Source organism: Colossoma macropomum, unplaced genomic scaffold (genome assembly GCF_904425465.1).
Source record: "Colossoma macropomum unplaced genomic scaffold, Colossoma_macropomum, whole genome shotgun sequence".
In the NCBI taxonomy this organism is placed as follows: domain Eukaryota; kingdom Metazoa; phylum Chordata; class Actinopteri; order Characiformes; family Serrasalmidae; genus Colossoma; species Colossoma macropomum.
In genome coordinates this window covers 39,898,199-39,913,606 of record NW_023494805.1, presented here as the reverse complement: position 1 = coordinate 39,913,606, position 15,408 = coordinate 39,898,199, and the positions used below count along the sequence as shown (strand labels likewise).

General features: G+C 39.9%; 1 protein-coding gene across 1 annotated transcript in view; it reads right to left on the bottom strand.

The window, feature by feature from the left end:
* Nucleotides 1-1,586: 1,586 nt before the first annotated feature.
* Nucleotides 1,587-15,408, bottom strand: part of LOC118826526 (low-density lipoprotein receptor-related protein 8-like) — a 130,327-nt gene continuing 116,505 nt past the window's right edge. The window contains exons 16-18 of the mRNA XM_036597515.1: nt 9,739-10,020; nt 6,407-6,475; nt 1,587-2,157 (exon numbers count right to left, since the gene is read on the bottom strand). Of these exons, the coding sequence (XP_036453408.1) occupies nt 1,817-2,157; nt 6,407-6,475; nt 9,739-10,020 (692 nt within the window). The 3' untranslated portion in view covers nt 1,587-1,816. The remainder of the gene's footprint in view (nt 2,158-6,406; nt 6,476-9,738; nt 10,021-15,408) is intronic.

Below are 15,408 nucleotides of genomic sequence, written 5' to 3'. Positions count from 1 at the left end.
AACGAGCGACTCATTATAAATAAACTATGATCTGCACTGGGTGAATAACATGATTATTCTAAATATTGATTCCATTGATATTCATTGAGCTAAAGATCAAGTTTATGTAACTTCTTTCAGATGGTCAAACATGCATTGGGTTAGTCTGACCGGTGAACGTTATTGCTGTTTCTTACAGCTGAACATAACAGGAGGGTTAATTCCTTAATTGTTTTAACTCTTTATTCACCCCCATTCATTACGAACTCACTTTGCTTATCTAGAGCCGCTCAATACAGATCAGCCTCAGCTCAATCACGTAACACTGCTTCCAGGGTCAAAAGCAACCACCAAGCAGCTGCTAACAACGCTGTACTTTTTGTATGCATGATGTAAATTATTTAGAGCGCTTAAAAAGTAATAAGGAGTATTTTAACTACATAAATGACAGCAATACTTAATTCAGGAGGTAGAACCAAAATTTAGAAGTTGAATAAAAAGAGAATTCCTTTGAAATCTATGATTTTGTGATCGATCAGGTTCGTTTGGATCCTGTTCACATCGCTCAAGTGATGAGACACTGGCAAAGCGAGTTTTTTGCACCACGTGCAGAGGACATGCACCGTAAAGCTGCGGTCACATCGGACTTGTTTCTTCGCCAGGGTGGAACAAAACTCTCAGGAGATCGCGAGTTTGGTCACCGGTGATGCCACAGCCAAGACAGCACAACTGACCTTGCTCTCTCTGGGCGAGCAGAGTGGGTGTAACAGAAAGCTAACGTAACAGAACTGGCAGTTAGCATTATTGTACAAGCATGCTGAGCTGTCCAATGATGTCACACTTGGCGGTGGTAGTATTGTGTGACTGGGGGAGACTAAACTGGGGAGAAAATTGGGGAAAATGATAAAAAAAAAATCTCTGGGTTGTCAAATTGTGATCAACTGGCACATACATTACTTTTTAGTAATGTTTAACATCTTCTACCACTTTTTAAACAAGAAGCACTTTTTTAGATATGTCCAAATGAGACTCAATAAACTGAGAACCTTAAAAATGACTAGGCAGAGATACAGCTTCTGAAATTTTTCTGCAGCTCCCCAGGAGACCTAGACGAATTTGTTGTGAAATTAACTGCTACGGGAGTCAAATTTATTTATTACGTTCCCATGTTTTTCACCATTCAAATGAAACGTGTGCAATGTGACCGCAGTCTAAGGGCAATGAAGAAAAGAAAAAAAAGAGGGACAGAGAGCAGAAAAGACATTTAACCTCGTAGGCATCAACAACTGACAGAGTGAGCTATAGCAAGTGGCTTCATTCCAGAAAAAACTTCACAACCTTCACAGCTTCACACAGTGACTGACACATTTTACAGCATCCCCTGCACTGATTAACACCATGGATTGTCCCAGTAACTAAGGTGCCGCTCCAGATTCACATCCCTGCCAGAAAAAGCCACAGCTCTGAGGAGAATAGGGAACATGTTGAGGACACTGGAGAGACGTTGGACATTGATCTGTATGTAAACAAAGCAAAATGTTAATAATAGTGTCCAGTCCGGAGAGAGAAACTGGACTGTATGGTCCATCTGAGTGATGACAGCATAATGAAGATCACCACTACTGCTCCCGTCGGTCTAATGGCCATCTTGGAGTGAACCTCACCTTCGTTATCTTATGGTCAGACACTGTGGACTTAAGCGGGCTGTGTGACGCTGTGGCCTGGCGGACGCTCAGCCTTATCTCAGCGTCTTGTAATACACTTCAGTGGTCAGACCGACTCTGGCTAAACATCACTCTGTTGTCTCGTAGCGTCCGTGTGCCTTCTCCTCCCCTCCTCACTTTGCGCTGGATATGGTGGGCTGCTCGGCGTACCAGTGTGTTGCAGGGTCCGGCAAGCCGCTCCCCAGAGGAAGGGCGATGAAGGGTGTCCCCGCGCTTACCCCGCCCACGCCCACCACGGGCACCGGGTAGGGGTGGTGGTGATGATGATGGGGGCCGGGAAGGCCCTCGGTCGTCCGCCCGATATGGATCTCGTCCTCCTCGGCGTCGCCGGTGGTCTTGCGGTACACTGGGTTGTCGAAGTTCATGCTCTTGGTGCTCCGGCGCCTCCAGTTGCGGTAGATGAGGTAAACGGCAGTGCACAGCAGGCCCAGCACCACTGTGGCAACAATAGGAACTGCATGCGTTTAACATACAGCCACGGGGAGGGGGGAGATGTTAACGAGCGCTTGAACAGGCGGCAGAATGACTGACAAGACAGGCAGAGAGGACGGGGAGACGAGAGAAGACCAGAAGACAGAGGAAAGAGAAAGGTGGGGCGACAGGCCTGGGTGAAAGTAATATTAATGATCAAAATAACGTTTTTTATACTGACAACGCCCATTTGAGCTATTTCCATTAGATATACTGTTCTGTTCCTCAGTCTGAGGGGTTTCAGCTATAATGGGACGGATTTGGGTTGTACTGGAAGGAGTTTCAGTTGTACTGGGAGGGATTTTAGGTGTGCTGGGAGGAGTTTTGGTTGTACTGGGAGGGGTTTTGGTTGTACTAGGAGGAGTTTGGTTGTACTGGGAGGGGTTTTGGTTGTAATGGGAGGGATTTCAGTTGTACTTGGAAGGGTTTGGGGTGTGCTGGGGGGACTTTTAGTTGTACTGTGAGGAGTTTTGGTTTCACTGGGAGAAGTTTCGGTTGTACTGGGAGGGGTTTCAGTTGTGCTGGGAGGAGTTTTGGTTGTACTGAGAGGGGTTTCTGTTGTACTGGGAGGGATTTTGGTTGTCCTGGGAGGAGTTTGGCTGTACTGGGAGGTGTTTCTGTTGTACTGGGAGGAGTTTTCGTTGTACTGGGAGGGGTTTTGGTTGTACTGGGATGAGTTTGGCTGTACTTGGAGGGGTTTGGTTGTACTGGGAGGAGTTTGGGTTGTCAAATTTGTCTTGGAGAGACGGATGTGTTTACGCTGCTATAACGTGGCTCCTGAAGTGGTTTGAGTGATCGGATTTGCATCTGTTTTAAACGCGTGTTGGGTGCCTTTACACCTGCGTTTTTATGTGTCTTGGCCTCACCCAGATATAATCCTGATACTCAAGGTGCATGAAGTGACTGGGTGTAATGGTTACACATATGTACCATCCTGCACACTGCTGTCACTGAGGTTTGTTGAAAAAGCTTGAAAATAGTTGCAGTGTTCAAAGCACTTGCTGAGGTTTGCTAAAGTTTACTGATTAGGAAGAATTAAACCTGGTGAAAGCGCAATAAGTGCTAGTTTCTATAGTCTGTCCATTTAGTGTGATGTGTGACGTGGAGTCAATCTTCCTGCCCATCCAGATCTCCTCTGCTTCTTCTATTCTTTGCAAAAGTTGTCATCTGAACGCAGCCTGACTGCAAACTCCCACAATCTCTCAAACCTCAACTGGTGGAAGAACATCTTCTTATATAGCCTCTAAACTCTGGAATAGCATTCAGGAGAATATTAGGAATGCAGGTGTGTTTAAATGCAGATTAAAACATATCTGGTTTGTAATTGTGCTTATTGTGTTTTTATTACTACTTATACTCCACTGGAATGGACTTTGAGATTTTGTAGCTAAAATGAATCCCCAGCAGCATTTTTGTCTTTTTATTCTAATGTTTGTTCACAATAGCTCCACAATAACTCCCAAAACGGCCAGAAGCCACCGACGGGTGCTTACTTTTATCACACCCTTCTGTAACCGAAGAATAACATGGCCAGTTTGCATTGAAGTCTATGTAGCTACTGAGTAGTAAGCCCTATGGCTGGGAATCTAAGGGCCTACAGGTGCTGACGGTAAAGGTCCAGTAAGTTCAATGTTTTATTGGTATTTTTACTGCATCTTTACATACAGAAAAACAGGTTACGGTAAGATATTTGGCCATATCGCTCAGCCCCAAGCCAGTCTGAGAGAGGAAAGAGAGAAAGCGGCAGAGGAAGAGCAGATACAGTGGAAAGAGGTGAGGAGCGTCGAGTGAACTTGAAAGCGTATAAAATGAAAAGGAAAGAGAGAAAGACATGCAGGAGGAGAGAGACGAGTGAAAGAAGAGCGAAAAGGACAGACGAGTGGAATGAACAGTAAAGAGAGACTGGATCGGAGCGCAGACAGGAGCTTGTTTCTCATGCAATTTGAAAACAGAGCAATGAACAGGCACAGATACGGAATCATTTAAACTCTTTCAGACCTACACTGACCATCAACAGTCTGAGGACAGCTAGTGTTTACAGAATGAACAGGTTTTCTTTGAGTACTGAGAATGCAAAAGACTACTGTTGTGACATCAGCACTCATCTGCGCTCATAAATGTCAGGTGTTTAAACCAGCTTTGGGCCAAAAGAGGATCAGCACACAGCTGCTTCAGGCTAACAAAAGCTTTGCAGGGATTTTTTCATAATTGAAAACTAATGGTGAAAATCAAACATCGCTTAGAAAATCTCCAATGAAGGCAAGCTGTCCCCAGAAACTTTGATGGGCAGTTTTTTAATTAAGGCCTTGTTTTTAATACCTTCGGGCCAGATATGTGTGGATATATGGGTATGTATGAGCAGAGGTGCAGTGCAAAGCGTGCCTTGATGCGACCGCAATATGCTCTCGCAATGACCCTTATTCATCAAAGCTGCTCACAGTCAAATCATTGACAGTGCATTCTGGTTCTCACGTCTGGTAGGAGTGCGTGTAAATTTGAGTGTAACATTTTAACAGCCTAAAAAAAGCCTGATTTGCAGTTAACTAATCAAAATTGCTGTCACATCAATGATATCAGCAGTAATAGTAATAATAGAAAATAATGATAGTACTAATAACTTTTTGCACACAGCCGTTGTACTAAAGTGGATGTACTTCTTTTTATGTGCACGCTGATATAAACAAATGCTGCAATTGTATTGTTACATTCTAAGACTTTTGCTTAATAGTACTGATACCATAAATAACTACCACCCTAAAATACAAAACACAGATTACTCAGTACAGTAGAAGCTCATATACTGCAGTATTATTATTATGGCTTATGAAATTTCTGAAAATGATCATACAACAAAATCACATCACTCTACTCTTGGAAAAAAGATACAACATTTTGTTAATTTCTCATTTCATCGTTTTCAATTGTAATTTTAACCCTACAAAGATATTTGAGCTCTGGCCAATAGGGGGCAGGAGCACACGACCCCAAACTCCACCTATGAGGACATACATTGGCTCCTGAGCCTGTTTAAGTATTTTTCTTTTATTGGCTCACTATGGCTGTATGTCATACATATCGATATGTAAATAAGTGTGCGGGCGCTTGTTTTCACGCACTGAAACTGATTTATCAATTGCGGCCGAATCATAATTGGTTCCATTGTCGTACGACAGTTTCACGAATCAGACGCAGAGCAGTTCTTACATCATTCAGGACATACAGCTTTGATGAATAAAGGCCTGTGTTTGAAATTATTATTATTATTGTTATTATCATTATTATTATTGTTATTATTAAGAAATACATAATTTGGAGCAGGAGGTTTATGTATACACAAGTTGCTATAACTAAATGATGTTGGTACATATTACAAATGAATGGAATTAGAATGTAGCAGAAAAGCAGTAATACGGTCACTATTGCGTTGATATACACTGATATGCATTGACACAATGTTACACTCCCCTCCCCCACGTTTTAAAGTATATTAATATAATAATTTTAAATATGTATATATTTCTAAGCCGCTTATCTTCCTGGGTCAAGGGGGGGGTGGCATGGGGGTGATGGATGGGGGCGCTTGAGCCTACCCCATATAGAGAAAAGAGAAACGCATTTTGCTGTTTTTTTTGCATGTTTAGGCTCGTGCATCAGGTTTATGTATAACGTGCAGGCAAATTTGCTCCTGCAACTGCCACAAAACGTTGTGTACATGGGGCCCTTTGTGTTTTGCATGATCATGTTGGCATTTTTGAATATAATAATGTAAAAGTTTGGACGCCCCTGGTCAAAATACATGTTTTGTTGATTTTCTAAGTGAAAATAAGTTAACACCATCCTCCACAGAGAACACACTTCTGCAGATTTTAATGCACAATTACTGTTTTTTACTGCTTTACTGTGTTAACTGACTGTCCTCTACAGATGCGACAGATGAAAACGGTGAAATCTGGAGAGTTCTCTTAACCTCGTGCGGACTCTCCTCTGCATTGCAGTACACAGAGTCTCGCTTGATCATTGTCAACTGTCCTGTGATACTGCCAAGAGAGTTGTGTGCGATAAATCTAAAATCAGTGTACAGCGGACACACACACAAACTCTGAATTTCCATACAGCTGAGTGTGCTGCCCCAGGCTCAGTGCACTCGCGGTTAGATCAGAGAGGGAGACAGCTGGACACTTAAAATAGCCACACGAGCAGCACCTGGGGGGGCAGAGAGCAGCAGGACGTACCTATGGGGATTACAACACCAAGCACAGCCACCGTCAGACTGTGGCCCAGGAGGAGCAGATCATTGCCAGCTGGAGAAAAGAGAGAAAAACAGAGGAAGAGAATTGAAACAAAAGCAAATGGATTAATATTTTGAAAACCATCGTTGACTTCTATCAACCAATCAGCTCTCAGTAGCAGTAATGCTATCCTATCAGCACTCAGTAGCAGTAATGCTACCATCCTACTGCTCAAAACAAGAAAAAATAAATAAATTTAACTAAAATTTAACTAATCAAAATTAACTTCTTGCTTTCCAAAATTAAAGCAAATACACAAATGTTTAATATAAAAACATTCATTTGTTATTAATAATCACAATAATCTTAATAAACAATTCTTTCACCAAGCATCAGGCTGTGGTTGCCAAGTGCCATAATGTTCTAAATACAACCCCATTTCCAAAAAAGTTGGGACGCTGGGCAAAATGTAAATAAAAACAAAATGCAGTAAAAACGATTTGAACCCTATATTTCATTGAAAATATTACAAAGACAACATATCAAATGTTGAAACTGGGAAATTTTGTGTTTTGTGTTTGTGTAAAATATTTGCCCATTTTGAATTTGATTCCAACAACACGTTCCAAAAGAGTTGTGACGGGTCAACAAAAGGCTGGTAAAGTTGTGTAATGCTAAAAAACACCAGGTGGTTGATTGGCAACAGGTCAGTAACATGATTGGGTATAAAAAGAGCATCTCAGAAGTTAAGATGAGGAGGGTTCACCACTCTGTGAAAGACTGCACGATCAAATAGTGCAACAATTCAAGAATAACGTTTCTCAACATAAAATAGCAAAGAACTTTTCATCATCTACAGTACATAATATCATTAAAAGATTCAGAGAATCAGGAGAAATCTCTGTATGTAAGGGACGAGGCCAAAAACCAGTATTTGCTGGCCATGATCTTGGGGCCCTCAGATGGCACTGCATTAAAACCAGACATGATTCTGTAGTGGAAATCACTGCATGAGCTCAGAAACACTTCTGAAAATCACTGTCTGTGTAAACAGTTCATCACTGCATCCACAAATGGAAGTTAAAACTCTAAAACACAAAGAAAAAACTGCACATAAACAGGATCTAGAAATGCTGCCACCTTCTCTGGGTCTGGGCACATTTAAATGGACTGAGGGGAAGTAGAAAAGTGTCCTGTGGTCTGATGAATCAACATTTGAAATTCTTTTTTGGAAATCATGGACACTGCGTCCTCCGGGCTAAAGACCACTCAGCTTGTTATCAGTGCACAGTTCAAAAGCTAGTATTCATGATGGTGTAGGGGTGCATTAGTGCACATGGCATGGCTGACGTGCTCATCTGTGAAGGCACCATTAATGCTGAACAATAGATACGTTTTGGCAACATATGATGCCATCCAGACGACGTCTTTTTCAGGGTAGGCCTTGATTATTTCAGTAAGACAATGACAAACCACATTCTGCATGTATTACAACAGCATGGCCCCGTATTAAAAGAGTCCGGGTGCTAAACTGACCTGCCTGCAGTCCAGATCTGTCACCACTGATAACATTTGGGCACATTATGAAATGAAAAATACAACAAAAGTGACACTGAACTGTTGAGCAGCTGAAATCCTATAACAAACAAGAACAGAAAAACATTTCACTTTCAAAACTACAGCAGTGTCTCCTCAGTTCCCAAATGCTTACAGAGTGTTGTTAAAAGAAGAGGTGATGAAACACAGTGGTAAACAGGCCCCCATCCCAACTTTTTTGGAACGCCTTGTTGGCATCAAATTCAAAATGATATTTTTCAAAAAACAATAAAATTTCTCAGTTTCAACATTTGATATGTTGTCTTTGGAGTATTTTCCTTTAAAAACATGGTTTACATGATTTGCATATCATTGCATTCTAGTTTTATTTACATTCTGCACAGCGTCCCAACTTTTTTGGAAATGGGGTTGTATTTTGTGAACAGCACAAAGGTTGCCAATAATTTGCCACATTCATACAGAACTCAATTGATCGGAGTGGTCATGTGTGTCCGCTGAGCAATTTACATCAGTTTCGAACGCTGCTCAGCCAGTCAGGTTTTAAAGCCGCACTATTCGTTTCATAAAACATAATCTAAAATCTAATATTAACAGACTCAGCTCAGGGACGTTTCCCCAGTGTATGAAGAAATACTCCTCAAACATGTTTCATCATTCATCTTGCGCATGAGAGGAGAGGCTTTGATTCAGCAGACAGACAGACAGACACTGCGCCGAGTCAAACACTTTAAACATAACTGGATTTCATTCATCGCCTCATAACTAGATTCAGAACACTGGAGAAACAGCTCTCCTGCAGCAGATACAATAAAACCACACGAAACAGAGGGAAAACAAAAGCATTACTCTATCAGTGTGTCCTACATCGATGAAGCTACTCTGCTGGAAGTCAGTGATATATGAGGAATGAAGTTAAATTAGAGACACTCAAACTCTACACAAGCCGCCGTACTGACGGAAACACACTAAGCTTGTTAGCATTTTAAAACTAAGCACATTCAGTGATCAAAGGCATTAAATCACTATTCAGTGTAATTTTAAACAATACAAACAATACAGTTACAAAATAAATGTCTTGCTGATACTTAAATATTAATGCCATTTTGTTATGCTCTTTTGATGTCATAACAAGATACATGTAATTACAGTTACAGTCGACTCTGCACTTCTGACTTGTTTGTTTGCTGTCAATGTAAAGCCAGTAAAACAGCACAGTGTGCACAACAGAACATCTACATCAAATCATAATAAAACATTTTCCACTTACAATCACAAATAATCAGTTCTCCACTTCTTTTACTGAATTTTGAGAGAGTCATAAAAGAAACTACAGCTTGATTTTGTTACCCCAGAGATAACAGGATGTTCTCCAAACTTCATTCTTAATATTTATTAGCACTTCATTCTGGATATGAATGTTATTAGAACTTTATTTAATTTTATTAGAACTTTATTCTGGATAATTTTATCAGAACTTTTTTTAAGATACTAATTTTATTAGTACTTAATTTTGGAGATTAATTTTATTAGAACTTCATTCTGGATATTAAGTTTATTAGAACTTCTTTATGGATATACATTTTATAAGTACTTAATTTTGGATAATAATTTTATTAGAACTTCATTCTTGATTATTTTACAATCATCTACAGCTCGGTTCATCATTCTGGACATATCTAATATTTCTTCATCTTTTACAGCTTATATATTACTGAATGCAGAAGATTAGATTCATTTTGGATGAAAAGGAAAGGTGGTGTGAAGTGCAGGTCACTCACAGTGATGAGACAGGTTGCTAGTGTCTCCTGACGCAGTGATCAGTAGCACCGCCGGGCTCTGGGAGGCAGCTGCCGTTTTGTTGGAGGGTCCGACTCGGTCGTCTGGGGTGGGGCTGGGTGAGAGATGGGTTGGATGACCTGTGTCAGGCGCACTGTCTGCCTGAGAGGTCACTGTGTCCGGCGCATCAGGGGAATCTGAGGGTAGACCGGCGCCAGCCTCTATCATCGTCTCCATGGTAACATTACTGGAGATGCTTGGGGGTGGGGCTGTGACATTTTGGACTGGAAACAAAGCAAAAGAGACACAGTTAGTATTAGTGAGAAAGTATTACATCATTATATCATTATTCCATGCACAGGTATAGTGAGAGGTTAAACCTTTCTAGTGCTAATTTCTGCTTGTGCCTCTACGGGATTTCTACTATGGTATGTTATGTTATCACTAAGCTAAACCATTAACTTAAATCCATTAACTTTTTTGGCTGTTCTACATTAAACATGTACATCTGAAGTTTGTAAAGACATTTCATATGTTTAATGTGAAACTTGTAACAGACACTAACATATATTTGAGCTTGTATGTATCGGTTTTATAATGACTCTTCCAGTAAAGAGTTCTGGAATAGAGCTGCTGCCGCTGTTTTCCATTCCTAACAACAAACCCAAACCTGCTCAGACTACAACTCATATTCACAATCAGTGATGTATCACAATTGGTCTATGGACGTGATGTTTTTTTCTCACAAAACTGGCCCTACCTCTTGTAATCAAACTGCGATTGGTTGATGCCAATCTCACTACGTAATTATGTTGGTAGTTAATCTAAAGTGTAACCCTGCCTTCACACCGGCAGCAACGTGGCGCTACAAAGCTGCCGGAGGTCATTTATTTCCAACGAGAGCTGGTGATTTCCGGCGAGTTAGCGACACGAAAAAGTTGAGCAAAGTTGAACTTTATGCCAACAAGGAGCGAATCATTGTGGCGATTACCAATAGGTATTGAGCATTCAGCAGCGTAGTACGCGCTTTAACTCCACCACAGTGAAAGAGTACGCTCCGTTTTTGCTTCAAAGATAATTTTTACTAGAGGTGGAATAATTGTGGTGGTGCTTTCACCAATCACAAAGACCAAACAGCGTTTTTCTCACAAACTGACTGCACAGACACGGGGATTATATAAAAATAAGCACATAAGCGATTTATCACCAGGATTTTTAATTTTAGCGGGAATGCATCTGATTTGTGCTTGGCATCAGCGAAACCATGGCAACTAATGATCAAATGGAGTTCAGAAACGCCCCCAGGCCATGAGCAATCAGCGATTTGGGTAACAAGAGACGAAGAGTCGATGCAGGTGTGAACACAGGGTAAGGCTGTCAGTCCAGCTCCTGAAGTCCTAACTCGCTTGGTTAAATGCCACAAAGAAGAAATGTGACTGTACTCTTTTTTGTGATGGGCATTTCAAGAATTTAACCCTTTTGTTCCCAATCAAAACTTTTCACTTACATAAGAGTTTTATTACAGTGCTTACCGAGATTAAATACAACAAGTATGATAAACAAAAATGAATGAAAAATTATAGACTTTATATTATTTTTGAGTTCAAAGAAAATACTATGCCTTCCCTAAAAGCCCTGAGGATTCCCTCTGGTCACAGTAGAGCGAATCTCTGCTGAAAGAACTTTTTATGTTGTCTGACTGCTTTCCTGTCTGGAAGTACTCTGCGAATGTCAGCCTTCATTTGTTTCATTTCCAGAAGTGTTCTTTTTTCAGGAGATCTTTCTGAGGAGATCAGACATAAGATACTCCACTTGCATAAGGAATGAGAAAGTAAGTGGAAAAAACTGGTTTAAAAAAGAGTTTAAAAAAATGATTAAAAGCTACAGAGAAAATGGGACTCATAACAACCACCTGGAAGACCTGGTAGACAGCAAAACTGCCCCCATCAGATAAACAGCACTTAAATCATTTTAGAATCGGATCATGAGAAGCAGAAAATAAAACTTCTAAGACTGAACTTTGGAGGTGTGTCTGCAGATTTCTCTGAGAATCTGAAAGTGCGTCTCCTCAAAAGAATGGAAGCTGGAATAAAGATAAACAGTGATGCACTAAACGCTGAAAAATATTATATTTAGTTGTTGATGCTTCTGTGTAATTTTTGATGCTTTCTTAGCTTCGTATGTTGGATCTGGCATCATAATTGCCACACATTTATGTAGAAACGAGTCATGTATGCAAATGTACTATACTTGTTCTGACACTGTCCAATCAATTAACTTCATAACTGTAGTATGAAATTCATTCAAATTATTTTATTTTCTAAGATCCTTTCAAGCAACGACAGTCAGCAGCATCAGAATACATCAGTACACACTGGTGGCTGTGGAACTTTGACTGACTTTGATTGAAGTTTCTCCGTTATGATAAAAGACAAATGCAAGACCAAATAACTGATGACAAATAAATCAAACAATGACAGATCAAAGAAAAAAATATAAAAAAATTAATTAACTGTTGCATTGTCACTTCAATTTTCAAATCTTTTGGCAGGATATTAGTCCATTTATCAAATCACTCGCATTTCCATCTCTTCGCTTCATTTCATTTGTTCTTTCAATCTCTGATAATGGTGACTTATTATCCACAGTGGCGTTCTCGGTGCTGTTTGCATATAAATGACTCAGGGGGAACTGTGTGATCACATAATGAAGGCTGTGGGAATAATATGTAAATATGTGAGAAAAAAAAGTCACCATAAACCAGTGCATGTCAAAGTGAACAGTTTAGCTTAGCATCTGATATGAATCGATATTCAGTGCCTTCTTCAACAGTCTTCACAGCAGGTTGAGGCCCCATACAGGCCTTTTACCCTCTGTATCAATGCTTAGTTTTATGGAGGTCATTCCGTCTAAGGCTGGGTTTATACAGTGACACTTTCATGCAACTTTAGCTGCTTGAAATCCACATGAAACTAAATTGCACTTGAGTTGCACAATGTAAAGTGTCCTGCAACTCGCTTGAAACTCAGCTGCAACAGTTGCAAGCAACTGAACTGCATGAAATAAGTTTCATAAAACAATCAAAACGAGAATAACGCATCACGTGATCATAACAAACGACATAGTTCCAAACTACTGATCTCACCAGATCTATAGACAAGAAAATCAAACAGAAGATGCCTACTACACATTAACTTTCAAAGGCTTGTGTTAACATGTAAGCACATATTTTGTGTTTTGTGTGTTTGTGTGTCTCTCTCTCTTGTGGTCCCTCCCTTTACAGATGTACCTGCTTTGCCATCGTTCATGTGAGGAGGACCTCTGAATTAGAGGCCTGGCTGGTGTAGCTGGGGGAGGAACCTAAGTCTTAAAAGGAGGCCTTCAGGATGGCTGAAGGGAGAAAGGACTGATCATGTGTAGTGCTTCTTTTAACTTGGTTTACGAGAGTTTCTCTTGTGTTGGGGAAGTACTTTAGTTTTGGTATTTTACCTGCACATTTTTAAGTTTTGTTTTACAAGAGAATATTTGATTATTTGTACCACCTGGGGTTTCAAACAGGTAAGAGGGGTGCACCTATACATTCTCAACACGTAGAAGTCTACTCTGTCTAGTTCCCTAGGTCAGAGGGCACCGCCACATGCACTTTTGAGTGCTGACCAGGGAAGTGTAGAGTAGTTAGCTTTTGTTTCCTTTTTTGGGTCAGTTAAGTACTTTTTCGTTTCAGGGTAGGCAAGCGTGGTTAGGTTTTGTTTTGTTCTTTTCTTTGGTGCTGTCCAGTGTGATTCTTCCAGTATGGTAATCTGTATTACAGCACAGCGTTTTATTGTGGTTGGTTTGAATAAAATGGCTTTAAAAGCTCTACTGGACGGCTCCTGAAGCTTTTAGCCCATCATCACCAGTTCAGTCTTTAAATGCCATATGTTACTGATCCCACAGCGATCTAGACAAAATGTGGGGTCATAACACTTGACATACACACAACAGACGAAACACTCAAATATAAAGTAAAGAAGTTCAGGCGAATAAAAGACTGATATATAGACGGGGCTGGGGTGGGGTGGCAGCAATGACAGCTGGGAAAAACATAAAAAACAGACATGACTTTATACAGCGAGGGCGATACGAGCTGTTATTTTGGCTAACTAGTGGAGTTTGACACTGAATGTGTCGCATGCAACTTTGTTTATGAATTGCTTTGTGTAACTGTCAAGTTGTAAGCAACTTACAACATGCAACTAGTTGCATTAAAGTTTCACCGTGTAAAGCCGGCATAAAGCTTTGTGTAATTAAATCCTGTTGTCAGCCACAGTGCAGCAGATTCTTTAATAAAGACGGAAAAAAATGAAATGATGAAGCAAAGAGATAATGTGATAACTGGACTAATCAACTTATATGGCTTGATAATTATGGTAATTATGATCTGAACTATTTACAAAAAAAACCTTAAAACACACTTTGTTCTTTCTTTTTTACTGCAATTTACAAATAAAATCTGCAAATTTACAATATCTGTCTCTGTCAATCTGTCACTGTTATCGAATCATGCTTTTCTTTCTTCTCCACCCCTCATTTATTTAATGTCAGTCAAAACGGCCATTAAATACAACTTATTCATTTTTTCAGGTGGTATTTCTGAGGAGATTAGACATAAGATAAAACACTTACATAAGAAAGGAAGGTTAAAGAAAGGTAAGAGAACTTCTAAGACTGAATTTTGGAGGTGTGGAAGAATATTCCTGCAGATTTCCTGACATTGAAAAATGTATAAACTGTGTCTGTTTTGACTGGAAACCAAACAAATGACGGGTGGTCCCTGACTTCTGCACAGTACTGTATGGCATCATAACTAACCAGACAATCTGAACCTTAACAAGATTACTGTAGAACTCCATTGGGGATTTTCTGAGTAAAGCCGAACCAATCGGGGCATAAGGAGATTTCTCAGGAGTTCTTTAGGGGTGGAATGAGAAGTCTCAATAACTTAAACACTGAAGCTTCCAGAAAGAACACAGAAGCACTGCACAGCAGCTTTAAGAGGCGCTGGGATTTCTGTGAAAATGAACCGTCTGAACTCAGCACAGCGTCTAATCCCAGCGCAGTGTGAGAATGTGATTATTCCAGCAGCGTAGAGCACAAAATGCACAAAATACACAGCTGTCTGTATATATATGTCATCTATATGGCAGTAAATGTTTAAATAAGATATTTAGATATTTGCAGTGTGTTGCCTTATCTATATATCGCTGCTGTCTGAACAAAACCGTGTATCTCAAAATGGTAACTTTACAGGAGAAGCAAAAAACATACTTTACTTTTAATGTAAGTCAATGGAACCAGAATTTTCTTTTGATCCATTCATTGTGATATTTACATACAATGTAAAGACCAACTGGCATTTTCAAATTATGTAAAAACTAAACAACGAAAAAAAATGGAGGTGCAAGGTTTTGTTCCGACAGCAGTGATATACATACATATATATACATACATACATATATGTGTGTATGTATGTATATATATACTACAGCTACTTAAATTATTAACAAACTTTCTGGTGTTACTCAGTTGATTATCAGCAACATTATGGTTAGGGTTATGGTCAACATGGCCTGTGCAAATTTATGGCACACTTCTATTTTTTTTTTTCAAATAAACAGAATTTGTACACTTAA